Genomic DNA, 15,592 nt, shown 5'->3' with positions numbered 1-15,592 from the left:
TTATTATTATTATCTCTCCCAGAACACCCCACTTCATCTGCAATTGTTCTGGTACCATATCCGTAGGGTTTTCTTGGTGAAAATACGGAAGTGGTTTACCATTGTCTCCTTCCATGCAGTAAATGAGTCTCTGTCCTTGACTCCCTCCCATGCCGCTGCTGCCCAGCACAGATGAGTTTTGACTTGTAACAGATTGCCTTCCACTCGCTAGCCACTGCCCAAGCTAGGAATGGAATGGGTATGCCTCTGCTTCACTCTCCCTCCTGTAGTAGTGACTGGAAACTCTACAGGTGCGACCCTGAGAGGGGCTTATGTACATACCTTTAAATTATATAAGTTACTCATTTATATTAATGTCTGTCTCCCTTTCTAGAATGTAAGGTCCTTGTGGGCAGGGAATATGTCTGCTGTGCTGTATTGTACTCTCCCAAGTGCTTAGTACAGTGCTCTGCACATAGTAACTGCTCAAAAAATACCATTGATTGACTGATTAGTTCATTAAGATCTTCCCAGTGTTATTTCCTGAAAGGCACTAAATTCCACATTTTGGCCCAGGAGGCATAGGAACCAAGTTGAAGGTTTTCCCATCTCTTCCACCCAGGGAGACATGGAGCTTCAACTTTTGTTGTATCTTTAAACCACTGCCCAGTGCATTGGTTTTCTGGAGAAAGTCCTTGTCACTATCAACCCACTGCCACCAGGTCCCTAGACCCAAGCGAGATGTCTGCTAACTTCAAAGCTTCAGACCACCATGTAATCCCCTGAACATGGCAGTTCACAACATGTTGCCAAACCATTTTTCTTTTCCCCACAGCAATTGACGATGTGAGAGTTGTTAGAGTCACCACATGAGTGGTGAAATGGACACAGTAAAATGAACCATACTGTATGTTCTGGCCTATCATGCTAGTCAGCAGTTAGACCAGGAAATAGTTTTCTCTTCCCTACCTAGAACTTGAACTTGAACTTGAACCTAGTTCATTTTTCCCAATTAGGATTTAATTTGAAAAAGCCTGAAATTATGCTCACCCAATCTGCTACAAGTACAATTCTTGCTACTGGTCACAGGGTGAGAGGATGCAGCACCCTGCAAAGCACCACTACTATTGGAAAGTCCTCTCAAGCAAATGTCTTACTGACAGTGGGATACTCCTCTGCCCCTAAACAAAAGCCCTATGCAAATAGGCGACTTGAGATGTTAGTCCTTCGATTGCTTGAGGAGGTGAGTCAGCAATCAATCAATGGTAGTTGTTGAGTGCTTCATTTGTGCAGCGTCATTTGGTGAAACCCTGGTTAGCAGCCCTATTTAGCGGTGTACTGGTCACCCTGAGTTGGGGGGCGGGGGGGCTAGAAAAGGTGGCCTAAACTTTACCAACCTCACCAACCTAAGACCTGGTTCTGCAGAGGACCATGCCTGATGAACTCCAACTTGCTTGTGCAATAACAAAGTCACCAGGATCTATCCTGCTTGCGATCGGTGTGGGAGGGTATGTCGATCCTGCATCAGGCTTTGGATGGACCCTTGCCCTCAAAGCGTTGTCTTCAAAGGTAAAGGATGGCACTATGCGTACGTGTGCATATGTTGCATAAGATCCTACAAATTTGAGCTAAAAGAAAACCTCTAATTTTTGAAATTGAAACCCAATCTTACTTGAATTGTAAAAAAAATCATTAATAGAATTTTTTAACAGATGACCACATATTTATCAACAATGATGAGTACCTATTTCACTATTTTAAATATCTTATCCGTCTCCTACAGCTCGTGTTGGTAGTAATAATTATAACTGTGGTATTTGTTCTAAGATGGGCAGTTTCTATAAAAAACAATGGTGACGGGAGTGGGTCTTCTAGATGAGGTTAGGTGATCCTAGAGATCATTTAGGCATTAACACGTTGGTCTACCCCCAACGGTTTTTTGGGGGAGATCGAGGGAGTGCGATGGCAGCCACCTGCCAGGCTGTCTCTGTCCCATCCCCTAGGGACATCACACAAGGCCAATCCTACCCTTTCCTAACAGAATAGTGTGGTACAAAATGACCTCCAAAAATACTGTATTTTTAACAAGCAAGAGAATTTGGGGGATGATTATACAATATTAGTTTTTTTTCAAAAACTATTTCCCAGCCCCAAACAATAGACAATACAAGCATTTGAATGTCAAGTGCTTAGTACAGTGCTCTGCACACAGTAAGTGCTCAATAAATACGATTGAATGAATGACATTTTAAGAACAGTGAAGATGAGTCTCTTAAATATTGCCAGTTAAAAATGTTTCTGACCAAACTCCTTAACTATGCAGGTCTCACAAGAGTTTCCACCAAAATGACACGTGAGGGGTCCAGCAACTGGTTAGACTCTAGAACATCTTTTCAGGGGAAAAATAAGGGCCAGAACCATTTCTTCCAACCAACTGAGCTCCCACCCACATGCGCTTGCACTGCACCTCAGAATTCTTCCCCTCTGCCCCTGCCAGCCAAAGGTTTTTCCTGAAAGTCATGGAATACCCTTTACCACAAAAAGATGGAGCAGGGCAATAATGTCAAGGGCCGAATGAATGTCCTCATAGTCTGGGTGATTTTTCCTTTGGTCGGATGGAACTCTGAATCATATGGTGGAACAAGTGGGTGAGGACAAACTTACTCCTTTGAACATATGGTGCTGGGGAACTGGTCGGCAAGAGTATTTCTGAACTGACACAGAGGCAGTCCAGCGATTATTCAACACTAGCTGTTCGGTATGCTGAGTGAAAACAAATGGAAAGTTTAGACAGCAGACTAAACAGCAGATGCCGGAATGCCCACAACATGGTAGCTCTCCCTGTAGAATTCACCATTTTCTTTTCCCAGTTGGATGGTAGCAACACAATGGAATCTCAAAGACCAGGATTGATCTAGTTATCATGACATATAGAGAGATGGAGAGAAACTATTTTTACAAATCTAATGTGCATTAGCAAAGTTAGGTCTTTAGGAGGCCAGGTGAACACACTCTGTGCATACTTCTTTGGTTAAATAATAATAATAATAATGATGGCATTTGTTAAGTGCTTACTATGTGCAAAGCACTGTTCTAAGCGCTGGGGAGATTACAAGGTGATCAGGTTGTCCCACAGGGGGCTCACAGTCTTCATCCCCATTTTACAGATGAGGGAACTGAGGCACAGAGAAGTTAAGTGACTCGCCCAAAGTCACACAGCTGACAATTGGCAGAGCCGGGATTCAAACCCATGACATCTGACTCCAAAGCCTGTGCTCTTTCCACTGAGCCATTTACTAATAAATGCTTGGGTCATCCTTACAGAAGTTTCAAGAAGAACAGCACATAATTCATGATTTAGGTACACTTTATTTTTGATGTGGGTTAACATTTTGCTATGTTTTATTATTTCACTCTCTTATGAGGAATGGAAAACACAGGAAAGGGTTATTAAGATGAGCAGTTGGAAGGTCATTTGCATCTTGAACCACCAAAGGCTGGGAGTCTTGCAGTATCTTAATATGCAGCCCTTTCCCCCCTTTAACATTTTTGCAAATAAAGCAGTCAGTTCTGACTGAAATCCAGAATACATTCTCTCCTTTGCTTCCAAGCTTAAACAGAATTAGATTTCACAATCATGTGGCAGTATGATTTAAAAACTACAGTTCATACACCTTGACAATCAAAATAGTCTGACTTATAAAAAGTAAACTGCCCTTATAGCTGCATTATCCTTGGTATGTCAGGACATTGCCAGTAAGTTTCAGACAAAGGCAAGTTTAAAGTTTTCTTAAAACACATATTACAGCTTTCTTGTGCTAGTGAACATCTAGTATACACAGGTTCCCAAGAAGGTTGTTTGTCTCTATTTATGACATTCAACAAGAGTGCATTGTTTGGCAAAGTTAAAAGGTGTTTTCACTTTTAACAAAGTTAAAAGGTGGGGTTATTTTTCTGGTTTTTTTTTTGTTTTTTTGTTGGGTATTTTTTTTTTTGGACATGTGTCTATTTCCCCTCAGTTTTGGGTTTGAGGCACCAATTTCTGGTCTCAAGCTTGATAAGCCGTAGTAGAAATAACCAATTTACAAATACCAAGTAATACACTGCGGGTGGGAACTGCTGTGTCACTTAAAAGGAAAAAAATGCTTTGTAAACTGGCACATTGCAATGTCGTGTGGAGTGAGTCATGAAATGGTTGCTCGCCTTGGCATGCTAGAGAAGTGTATTTTTCTAAAACATGCTCAAGTCATTTCAACAATCTGCCACAGGCCCCACTTACCCATAGCACAGCAAAGTACTCCAGTGACACACTCTGAATTTTTTGCAATCACAATAGAACTATAAAGCATGAGTAAACTTCTGTTTGTTTTTATACAAAACTGAAAAGAGTCCCTCCCCACCCCCCATCCCCACTTCTTCTTTGCCCCTCCCCCCACCCAATCCCTTCAAAACAAAACAAAACAAACCAACCAAGAAAAAATCCTTTAGATTCAGTTGACTCTTTTGGACACAGTTCCATTTCTAGCACTGCAGCTAGGGTGATCCATTTATTCCCTTCTGAAGAGAAGGGCTGTTATCATGCACCCTAGGATGAACAGTGAAGCCCCAACTTCAACTGGGCGGAGCAAAATCCGTTCTGGTTTGATAGTGCCAAATAGAGCAAGCTTTCCATCTTAGAACTTTGGGGTTTCTTAATGCTCTACATCTACTATAGCTTTATTAAATAGACTAACTCAATTCCCTAGAATTGTAACACTTGTGATGAGGATTGATTTTTATACAGAAAGTATCTGAAAGCCTACAGATACTGTTTCAATTTTTCAATGCCCCAAATTTAACGTCATACTTTTGGGGAAGCAGTGGTGTAGAGCCATTAAGGCATTTCTTTAATGAATCAGGATAGCTTTTCAAACCACCTTCAATAGAGACCACCAGAGAGGTAATACGAAATTGGGCAGTGGCCAAATAAGATTTCAATGGATATAAAAGCCCAAATTCCAACTCCACATCATATGGCAAAAGTTCTACAAAGGTGGTTTCCATATTTGTATAAAAGCTTTGAACCTATGCATTTTACTGTGAAATTGCCTCTGGGACTTTTTTATCAGTATACCTCTTCTCAGGAATGTGCAAATGATCTTGTACAGCACGATGCTAGTACCGCTCTGTATGATAGTAAGGTTTTTTTTTCTTCCTTTCTAAATGGAAAGAAATATCCCCAGTCAAAAATAAACTGACAAAATTTACATTCTCCTCTCTTAAAAAAGTAAATAAAATAACATTATTCAAAATGTGAATTAGCTAAGACATACAATACAATTACATAGGTACATATCAATACAGCACATTCAATCTGCCAAAAAATTAATGATTACAAAGCCAATATGGATGCTGCCATATATATAGAGAGATGTATGTACAATGATTATAGCATTCATAATTGCACTATACCTACAACCAGTATTTTGTTGTTGTTGTTGTTTTTACTTTAAATTACAGGTGTTTTCTGAGGGAGCAAAAATATAGCTTTCGTTGTTTTAGGCTGGGAGAGTTAAAGATGATATCATTACATTTATACTTATTAACTTTGGTACTTAACTAATAAGCCAATAAATTTTCCCTCTCCCTTTACTGCTCCAACAGCAATTTCTACACAAGTTCACTCTGGTGCCAAAGCAGTGTGGCAGTTAATCAGACCAGAGTTGTGGCTGAACTCTGACTTGCCTATAGCTTGCTAACAATCACGAGATAGCCTTTTTTTAAAAATCATCTTTCTAGCCAAGCTGCTTAGTAGAGGCTCATCAATTCATGTGCCTTTTTTTAATTTGTTAAAAAAAACTGCACATTAATTAGAGTTCCAAAGTTTTCTTTTAACAGGCTCAATTACATAAATAAATCTTCAATAGAACACTGTGAGGCTACTTTAAAGTTAAGTCCATTAATCCTCCTCAAATTCTTTAACAAGTAACCATATCAAGAAAGGTTCCTGAATGTGGTGTCATCAGTAACTTTATATCCTTCAACTAAAAGGTGTCATTACAATACTACAAAAAATGTCCTCTGCAGTCTCACTCCACCTTGGAAATTACTAGGGTAGAGTTAAACCGTATTTAAGTCAGAAAACTATGAGCAGATGTCCCCATGCACCTAACAGCACATTCACTCTTGCTGCTGGGTTTTGGCTTTGAAAATGGAACACTTCCTGAAGGGGAAAGAGAAAAGGGAGCCACGTTAACCGGTGGTGGCTTGAATCCTTGACTCTACTTATTATTTGGCAGTTGTTTACTCAGGCTGAGTCCCAATCTGTCAGTTTGGGCTTTTCAATTTCCACAGAATCTTATATTTTACGAAATCAGTTTCCATTTTTTTCTTTTCTTTTTTGTAATTGACAGCCAATTTGGCAAACATAAATGTTCTTTACCACATAAAAATCATTTTAAAATTATGGATAAAACCCTAAATTATAACAAGAAAAGGATTGAGGGGGAGAGAACAAGGTTCCAGGCTGCAGCCATTGGGGAATGTAGTGTCTGTTGACATTTTTGTTTGGCATCTGCAATTAAAATATGTGTGTGTGTGTGTGTGTGTGTGTGTGTGTGTGTGTATCTATCTATATGTATGTAGAAAGATAGACAGATATAAAATGGCACATGGCATTTCAATGTAAGGTCACCCTTTCAGGTCTTTTGCAATTGTGTTACTGTCTTCTGTGCATTTCTCTTAGTCGCCAAGTTACGGCTGAAGGGAAAATTCTAAAGAAATGCCACTTCGTTGTTTGATGAGCATTCAATGGCCTAGCCAGTGTGAGAAAGACAGTATCAAAAACCAGGCGTATTTTAAACTGGGCCAATGACTTCTTTAAAAAAAAAATCACAGTATGGATACTTTTGATTCTTTGGGAAAAAGTACATACTGTGGAATTAGGTTGACTGATGATGGCTTAAATCTAGTGCCATTTTCCTGATTGTATCACTCAAGAGGAAAACCATTTGCTGAGGAATGCAACTTGGAAAAAGAAGACTATTGCAACCTCTGAAAACTCAAGAGGAAAGAGAGGGTCAGGAAAAGGAGAAACCAGCTTCATTTTGCCTCAACGGCAAAACCCCCCAAATCTTTGGGAGTGCACGACTGAAAATTGAAAACACATTGTGCCACAAGGTTTTGCCTCAAAAAAATGAGGAAATGTGCTGTGAATGTATTTCAGCATCTTTTGTTTTTCCTCCATATAGTTTAAATAAAATCAAAATATTTACTACAAGCCCTGTGGACAAACTCACACAGAGCCCAGGACGGCAATAAATTAGTATTATGCAAATTGTTTTCACAGATAATACAGTCCCTCTTGTAAGTCTTCAATCGCCCGACAGGGTGGGGCAGGGTGGGTCTCCCTCAACATGATTAGACCAGGTTGTACTCCTTCAGATTTAACTGAAGGATGGTGTCCTTGACAGCTGCAAAGACGAAGCGGATGTTTTCAGTATCTGTGGCGCATGTGAAGTGGGAGTAGATGATTTTGTCACTGTCTGGATTCAGGTCGACGAACATCTTCAGGATGAATTCTCGGGCAGCTTGTGCATCCCTCTGGGGACCTGGGAGGAACAGAAGGAAGTGAACATTTAGATCTAGCTGACTGAGCGAGCTGTTCATTGATTGGTACTCCCTGGAACAGCTTCCAAAAGGCCCTTTGGTGCTCCTTGCTTACACCTCTTTCCTGTGTTTCTACTCCTGTCTCTCGGGCTGAAATTGGCTCATTAGGGTTGGGCCCAGTTTTGTGCCTTCCTAATTCTAGTAGCCCAAATCTCTCCAAGAAACAGCTCTTTCTTTGTGAGGGCCTCTTAGCTGCGGTAGCATTCCTCAAATACGACCTAGTGGTCTCAGTTCACCCAGTCATCTTTCTCCACCATCTTGCTCTGCAGGTAGCTGCTGTCTGGTTGAGACCCCCACCTGCCTAATTCTTCTTACTATACCTTGGATTTTGTTGAAGACCAAAGAAATCAGCACAAACTTGATCAGCCAGATGTGTCCAGAGAAAAGACCCAAATGAGCCTTTTCAGATTGGGACACCAAACGTTTGGCCTGCGTGATTTTTTCTGCCTCCAGTCACCACCAGGGAAATCCTCAGAGTCTTCCGTTTGGCTTTCCTGAACCCAGAGCCTCTTCTGAGACTTAAAGTCTTCATGAAATCATTTCAGTCAAAACGTACGCAAAGGCTGTTTCTACCCTGACTGAGAGAAGGGAAATGGAAGCTTTCCACATTGGTACGGTGAATCTTTTCTGGAACTGCAGCCCACCTTGGCTACCAGATGAACGTTCAGAGAAAGAAGAAAGCACCACAACAGTGTACTCCATTACTAGCAGAGTCTCTGGAGAGCACTGCTCTGTAAATAAGACAAGCAACAAATTATTCACCATCTCAATGTTACCCTGAGTCCAGTCTGCCCTGATTATTAGAATTCAGAGAACTAGGTGGGGGAAAGTCAAAGTAAAATTCTCCACCTGGTATTATTACCAGTGGGAAAAGCCATTGATTTCTCTATAGTCCCTTCACTTTAGCTAGTATAAAAAATCTGGTAGTCAATCTCAACCCTACTTTTCCGCTTCTTTTCCCAGATTGGTTCAGCAGAGTGCCTCTGAACTGGATGAATTTCACGCACACTTAATTTACATGAAGGGGGTATTGCCACTGTTCTCGACACTCCAAGTTCATCACACAATGCTTCCATCATCCCACTCAGTTGAGCACTTAAAAAAATAATCCAACCCCAAAACCTTTTTCACATGGAGCAGAAAAATCTTCTGTGTTTGCCTAAAGTCCCTCGTTTCAAATCTTTCCAGTTTTAAAGCTACCCAGAGGATTTCTTCAAGTCTGGCTTGAGAATTTTTCCTTCGCTAGGACTAGAGCCCTGTAATATTTGCAGCTGAGCGTTAGCGCAATTTTGGAACTATTTATTTACAGAAGGGGGAAAAAAAACCTGGAAGAGGCTCATGGAGCTTTATTCAGGCTGGAAAAACAATCATCTTTCCATAATTTCAAAATAGCTGAATAGATAACAGATTTCCCTCCAACTTTCCTAACAGCCTGATCAATCCTGGAGTTAGACTGCCTGAAAATAAGTCCCTTGTTCTTTTGAGTTTTGTGAGGGGCACCCATGTGAATGTAAGCGTGTGTGCGCATAAACACCCAGGGAGGGGAATCTGCTCATCTCAATTCCTCCCAGTTAATCAGCAGGCCTGCAATTGTCTTCCATTATTAAACAGCCAAGGATGCTCAGAGGATTAGCCCTTTGGGAATCTCACCTTATTATGTATTGATTACTAATCATTTGTTGCGGGCCAAGAACATGCTGAGGACTGCTCAAAGCAAGCAGCAGGGGTGGGACTGGACGCCCCCCGCCCCCGGCATTTGGGCTGGGACTCTGTAGAGAGCTAGTGCCCCTTCAAGTGCCCAGTCTGGCCATCACGGGGCCCACTGACAGAGAGGGGAGCAGCCATCCTCTAGCACCAAGCAGCCAGGGGCAGCAGTCTCGTCATGGCTACTTTAGCATTAGAAGCCACAAGAGGAGGAGGAGCAGCAATAGGTGGCAAGGGGACGTACTTTGCCTGTCCATTCAATAGTATTTATTGAGCACCTACAGTGTGCAGAGCACTGAACTAGGAGGAGCTTGGAACATCCAACCGAAGGAAGAGACATGGTTCCTGCCCTGGAGGAGCTTACAATCCTGTCAGTCCTCTCCGCTTCATGCTCGCTCTCCCCCGGGCCAGGTGCCTTGGCCTGGGGGTGAGGCTTCCTACTCGATCCGGGCAGGCCAGCTTGGGATGCCCCTCGGCTGGGTCGCTGCCACTGGGCGGCGAGCGGGGGGCACTACCTATGTCGCACTGCCCCCCGCTCCCTGCCTCCTGCAGGCACCCCAGAGCCCACATCCCAGCTTTACCCTGTTCTGCTCCCATGGAAAGTGGGAGCAGCCGTGGGGCAGTGGCTGGGCGGGGTAAGGCAGGGCAGGAGGCAGAAGGAGTGGGGTCCCTGTGGAGGAGTTTGGGTGGGAGGAGGGGAGGACGGCGGCAGTGGCGGCAGCAGCAGCAGGGCAGCCCAGAGGCTGTCGGGTGGAGCAGGTGGGAGGCGGGGAGCTGGGCACAGAGTTCCCTGCAACTTGGGCTGCGCCGTTGGGTGAAGCACGGTCCACGCGGCACGTGCTTTGCCTGTCAAGGTAAGACCCCCCTCGGCCCCTCCCCGCCCCTCCCGATCCCAGGAGGGGAGATGAGGCGGCCGTTATCCCCTCCCAGGACTCCTCCCCCGATCCCACCGTGGTCCGTCCCCGTCCCCCCGGCTCTGCCGGGTCGGGGTGGGCAGGTCCGCAAACTGGGAAAGGGGAAGGGGAGGGAGGGTGGCAGTGACAGTGGCCACTTGACGTTACAAACTTTTGAAAGCTCCAAAAAAAAAAAAAGAAGGAAAAAATGAAAAGGCAAAAGCCCGGCCGGTTTGGGGGGTGGGGTGGGGGTGGGGCTAGGCCTGCCTGGCAGCGGGTCCGGGTGGAGGGCCGGAGCGTGGGGGTCGGGGGGGCATCGGGGAGGCAGAGGAACGTGGAGGGTCGGGTGGCAGGAAAGCCGTGCCAGCGGCTCTTAGAGGGGGGAGGGCAGGGCAAGGGGATGAGGGGCAGGGAAGGGGAGGGGGTGACGTACTTACCTGCCAAACCCGCAAACGCGGAAAGCCGAGCTCAAATCACTTCAACACGAAGTGATTTCCGCCAGGCTGTCGTGGAACCGGGCAGGGCTACTGATCAGGCCCGGGCAGAAGTGAGACATGTAGCTAGGTGTGGGTATTCAAATTCAAATTAAACAATCTGGGGAGGAAGAGCAGGAAGATGGGGCACAGGACTGAGTCTGAGCCAAACAATCAACAGTAAAAAAAAAAAAAAATCAAACTGCAAGCGAGGAGAGCTAGCATCTTTTACTTAAGGTTCCCTTTATATTCCATTTGCAAAGCATCTTATGTCAAGCAGGCAATGACTTCCAAGAAGATAGGGGTGGGGCTAAAGGGGAGTAAGAAAAACAACCAATCTGATACATTAAGGGGCCAAACCAGAGCAGGAAAATAATAACTTTTCTGGCACATTCGATCAATTAATCAATCGATAGTATTTATTGAGCGCCTACTGTGTGCAGAGCACTGTACTAAGCGCTTGGGAGAGTACAACTGAGCAAAAGACAAGGCCCCTGCCCTCAAGGAGCTTACAATCTCGGGGCGGGTGGGGGAGACTGCCACAACAAATAGGAAGAGGAGGAGGAGAAAGAAACAACGCTACAGCTTCTGTTAGCAGGAGAATAGAAGGATACATAGTTGTAAATTAATAATCCAGGTAATGTATCGCAGTGCTAAAGAGAGGTGAATAAACCTATGGGTTAAGGGCCGTTATTGGACGGAAGTGACCTGGGGAGGTGGGGAACACTTGGCAGTTAAGTCAGGGAATGCCTCCTGGAGAAGGAGGGATTTCAGGAGGACTCTGAAGATGGGGTGAGTTGTATTCTGGCAGATGATAGGGAGGCAGAGTTTTGGGCAGGAGGGAGGGCATGAGCAGTGGAACAGAAGTGAAAGAAGTGAGAATGAGGCACAGTCAGGTTAGTTTGGGAGGAACAGAGAGTGTCAGTGGGAGGAAAATGGATATGGAGGAGGGAGAGAGCTGATGGCATGCCTTAAAGCCAGTTGTCAAGAGTTCTTCCTTGCTGCAGAGAGGAATGGGTATCATCGGAGGTTGCTGAGGAGTTGGCAGATGTGTCCGGGACAACAGAGTGAAATATGGCCTGGAGCAGGGAGACCAGCGAGGAGGCTGACATGGTAGTCGAGCTGGGATGTGACAAGCGCCTGGACCAGCGAGGTGGTCGTTTAGATGGACAGGTAGGGGCAAATCCTGGAAGCGTTTTGGAGGAAAAACCGACAGGACTAAGTGACTGACTGAATATGAGTTGAAAGAGAGAGAGCAGGTGAAAGGGGCGGGGGGCTAGTTAGGTAGATTTAGGACTCATCTACAGTGAGGTAGTAGCTAAGTGAGCTCCCCACAGGAGTGAATACAAAGTGAGTGGACTAGGGGATCCAGAGCACAGCCTTGAAGGCTCTCCAAATATAGTGGGGGAGCAATGAAAGAAGAACCAGCAAAAGAGGCTGAATAGGAGTGGTTTGAGAAGTAGAAGTCAGTCAGTCAGTCAGTCAATCATATTTATGGAGCCTTACTGTGTGCAGAGCACTGTACTGAGTGCTTGGGAGAGTACAGTATAACAGTATAACAGACACATTCCCTGCCACATGGAGCTCACAGTCTAGAGGGGGAGACACACATTAATATAAATAAATAAAATTAAAGCTATGTACATAAGTGCTGTGGGGCTCGAATACTAATAATAATGATTGTGGTATTTGTTAAGCACTTACTATGTGTCAAGCACTGTTCTAAGTGCTGGGGTAGATACAGGGTAATCAGGTTGGACACAGTCCCTGTCCCACATGGGGCTCACAGTCTTAATCCCCATTTTCCAGATGAAGTAACTGAGGCACAGTTAAGTGACTTGCCCCAGATCACACAGCAGATGTGTGGCAAAGCCAGGATTAGAACCCATGTACTCTGACTCCCAAGCCCATGCTCCTTCCACTAGACCATGCTCCTTGAGTGAGTTGTCTACACCTGACGTCTCAAATTCCTCTCCTCCAATTCTCTCCTTGACCCCCTTCAACCTGGCTTCCGTCCCCTTCACTCTACAGAAACTGCCCTTTCAAAGGTCACCAACAAGCTCCTTCTTGCCAAATCCAACAGCCTCTACTCCATCCTAATCCTCCTTGACCTCTCAGCTGCCTTTGACACTGTGGACCCACACCTGCTCCTGGAAACGTTATCTAACCTTGGCTTCACTGACTCAGTCCTATCCTGGTTCCCCTCTCATGTCTCTGGCCATTCACTCTCAGCCTCCTTCGTGGGCTCCTACTCTGCCTCCCACCCCTTAACTGTGGGGTCCCTCAAGGTTCAGTTCTGGGTCCCCTTCTATTCTCCATCTACACCCAGTCCCTTGGGGAACTCATTCGCTCCCACGGCTTCAACTACCACCTCTATCTGGATGATACCCAAATCTACATCTCCAGCTCTGATCTCTCTCCTGCTCTTCAGTCTCCCATCTCCTCCTGCCTTCGAGACATCTCTACTTGGATGTCCTCCCGCTACCTCAAATTTAACATGTCCAAAACAGAGCTCCTTATCTACCCACCCAAACCCTGTCCTCCCCATGACTTTCCCATCACTGTGGATGGTACCACCATCCTTCCTGCTCACAACCCCTTAACCTTGATGTTATCCTTGACTCCTCTCTGTCATTCAACCCACATATTCAATCCATCACTAAATCCTGTCAGTCTCATCTTCACAACATCGCTAAAATCCGCCCTTTCCTCTCCATCCAAACTGCTACCATGTTAATCAATCAATCAATCAATCAATCAGTCATATTTATTGAGTGCTTACTGTGTGCAGAGCACTGTACTAAGCACTTGGGAAGTACAAGTTGGCAACATATAGAGACAGTCCCTACCCAACAGTGGGCTCACAGTCTAGAAGGGGGAATACAACCATTCATCCGATTCCCCCTGGATTACTGCATCAGCCTCCTTGCTGACCCCTCAGCCTCCTGTCTCTCCCCACTCCAGTCCATACTTCACTCTGCTACCCAGATCTTTTTTTTTACAAAAACACTTAGGACATGTCACCCCATTCCTCAAAAAACTCCAGTGGTTGCCCATCCACCTCTGCATCAAACAAAAACTTCTCACCATTGGCTTTCACCATTGGCTTTAAAGCACTCCACCACCTTGCCCCCTCCTACCTCACCTCACTTCCCTCCTTCTACAACCCATCCCACACACTTTGCTCCTCTTGTGCCAACCTTCTCACTGGGCCTTGATCTCGCCTGTCTCACGGCGACCCCTAGCGTCTGTCCTGCCTCTGGCCTGGAATCCCCTCCCTCCTGAAATCCAACAGACAATTACCTTCCCCCGCTTCAAAGCCTTTTGAAAGGCACATTTCCTCTGAGAGGCCTTCCCAGAATAAGCCCCACTTTTCCCCATCTCTCACCCCCTTCTATGTCTCTCTGACTCACTCTCTCTGCTCTTCACTCCTCCCAGCCCCACAGCAATTATGCACATATCTGTCATTTTATTTATTTGTATTGTTGTTTGTTTCCCCGCCTCTAGACTGTAGGCTCGTTGTGGGCAGAGAATGTGACTGCTGATTGTTGTATTGTACTCTCCCAAGGGCTTAGTACATTGCTGTGCATACAGTAAGTTCTCAGTAAATACGATTGAATGAATGAATGAATGATGGGAGCGAGTCAAGGCAGTGTAAAAGGGAGTGGGAGAAGAGGAAAGGAGGACTTAATCCGGGAAGGCCTCTTGGAGGAGATGTGCCTTCAATAAGGCTTTGAAGATGGGGACAGTAATTTTCTGGTGGATTTGAGGAGGGAGGGCATTCCAGGCCAGAGGCAGGACGTGGGTGAGAGGTAGGCAGCGAGCTAGATGAGATCGAGGTATAGTGAGAAGGTTAGCATTAGAGGAGTGAAATGTGCAGGCTGGGTTGGAGTAGGAGAAGAACAAGGAGACTTGGGTGAATAAAACCAAGATGGTAAACAGTGTTGATGATTGCCAAGGGGTCAAGGTGGATTAGGATAGAGTAGAGCCCACTAGATTGTTCGAGGTGCTAGCCCAGTTGCGAAGGGTCAAGAAGGGAATTAGGGGAGAGGAAGTGAAGGCAGCAGGTGTATACAACCTGTTTGAGGAGCTTAGATAGGAATGGGAGCAAGGAGTTGAAGCGATAGCTGGGTGACACAGTGAAATCCAAAGCAGGATTTTTTTTTAAGGATAGGGGAGACTTTGACATGTTTGAAGGAGCCATCGGAAAGGGAAAAGTTGAAGATGGTGGGTAAGGAGGGAAGAAGGGTGGCAGCAGTAGTTTTTGGAAGGTGTGGGAGGATTGGGTCAGAGGAACAGGCAATCCTTGAAAATGCATTATAGACAAGTTGGCCATCTTTAACTGGAAGCGATGCAAGTGAAACAGAGCATTTAGGAATTTAAGAGATGTGTGGCCGAGCAGTGACTTTGGCTACACTTTGAGGCAGAACATGATATGCCCAATGAACCTCTCCCCACTTCCCCGAGCCCATGGTGCTGGCACGGCTTTCCTTCTCTACTTCATGCCTACTTCATATCTTCCCCTACACTGAATCCCTCCCCAAGCCAGGCCAGCCACTCTAGCACCTGTAATCAGCTCTTATCTTTATTCATTGAAACATAATGGCCCCACTGCTGCCACACCTTTATCCTTCCCTCCCTACTGGAAAGTCGGGTGGGCAGGGTGAGACACAGGGGTGGAGGGGGGTGTTGAATGAGGGGAGGATAAGCATCAACAGCATGGGAGGAGGCCTCTGGGGGGGGACATTAGGATGGTGACCCTCACCTGATTCCTTCAAGCATACAGCTGCCACTAACAGGGCCAAATATCAGCTTGGTTGGACAATTGATCTTTACTAGCAATGACATTGCTAATGGACTTCTGTTCTTATGCTCATAGCCTAGAGAATAGTTTTT

At 45.2% G+C, this 15,592-nt stretch overlaps 1 protein-coding gene across 3 annotated transcripts in view; it reads right to left on the bottom strand.

The window, feature by feature from the left end:
- Positions 1 to 4,424: 4,424 nt before the first annotated feature.
- The window catches only part of GNAQ (G protein subunit alpha q), a 342,540-nt gene continuing 331,372 nt past the window's right edge, over positions 4,425 to 15,592 (bottom strand). For 2 of the 3 annotated variants that reach the window (XM_038769485.1, XM_038769486.1), the window contains exon 8: positions 4,425 to 7,568. In XM_038769485.1, coding sequence (XP_038625413.1) covers positions 7,378 to 7,568 — 191 coding nt within the window. In that variant the 3' untranslated portion in view covers positions 4,425 to 7,377. Of the gene's footprint in view, positions 7,569 to 10,728; positions 10,818 to 15,592 lie in introns of those variants that run through there. The other variant, XM_038769487.1, reaches the window with a different exon arrangement.

This window comes from Tachyglossus aculeatus, chromosome X4 (genome assembly GCF_015852505.1).
Source record: "Tachyglossus aculeatus isolate mTacAcu1 chromosome X4, mTacAcu1.pri, whole genome shotgun sequence".
NCBI classification, from domain to species: domain Eukaryota; kingdom Metazoa; phylum Chordata; class Mammalia; order Monotremata; family Tachyglossidae; genus Tachyglossus; species Tachyglossus aculeatus.
Note: the sequence above shows the minus strand (reverse complement) of the source record. Positions and strands in the feature narration are given on the sequence as shown.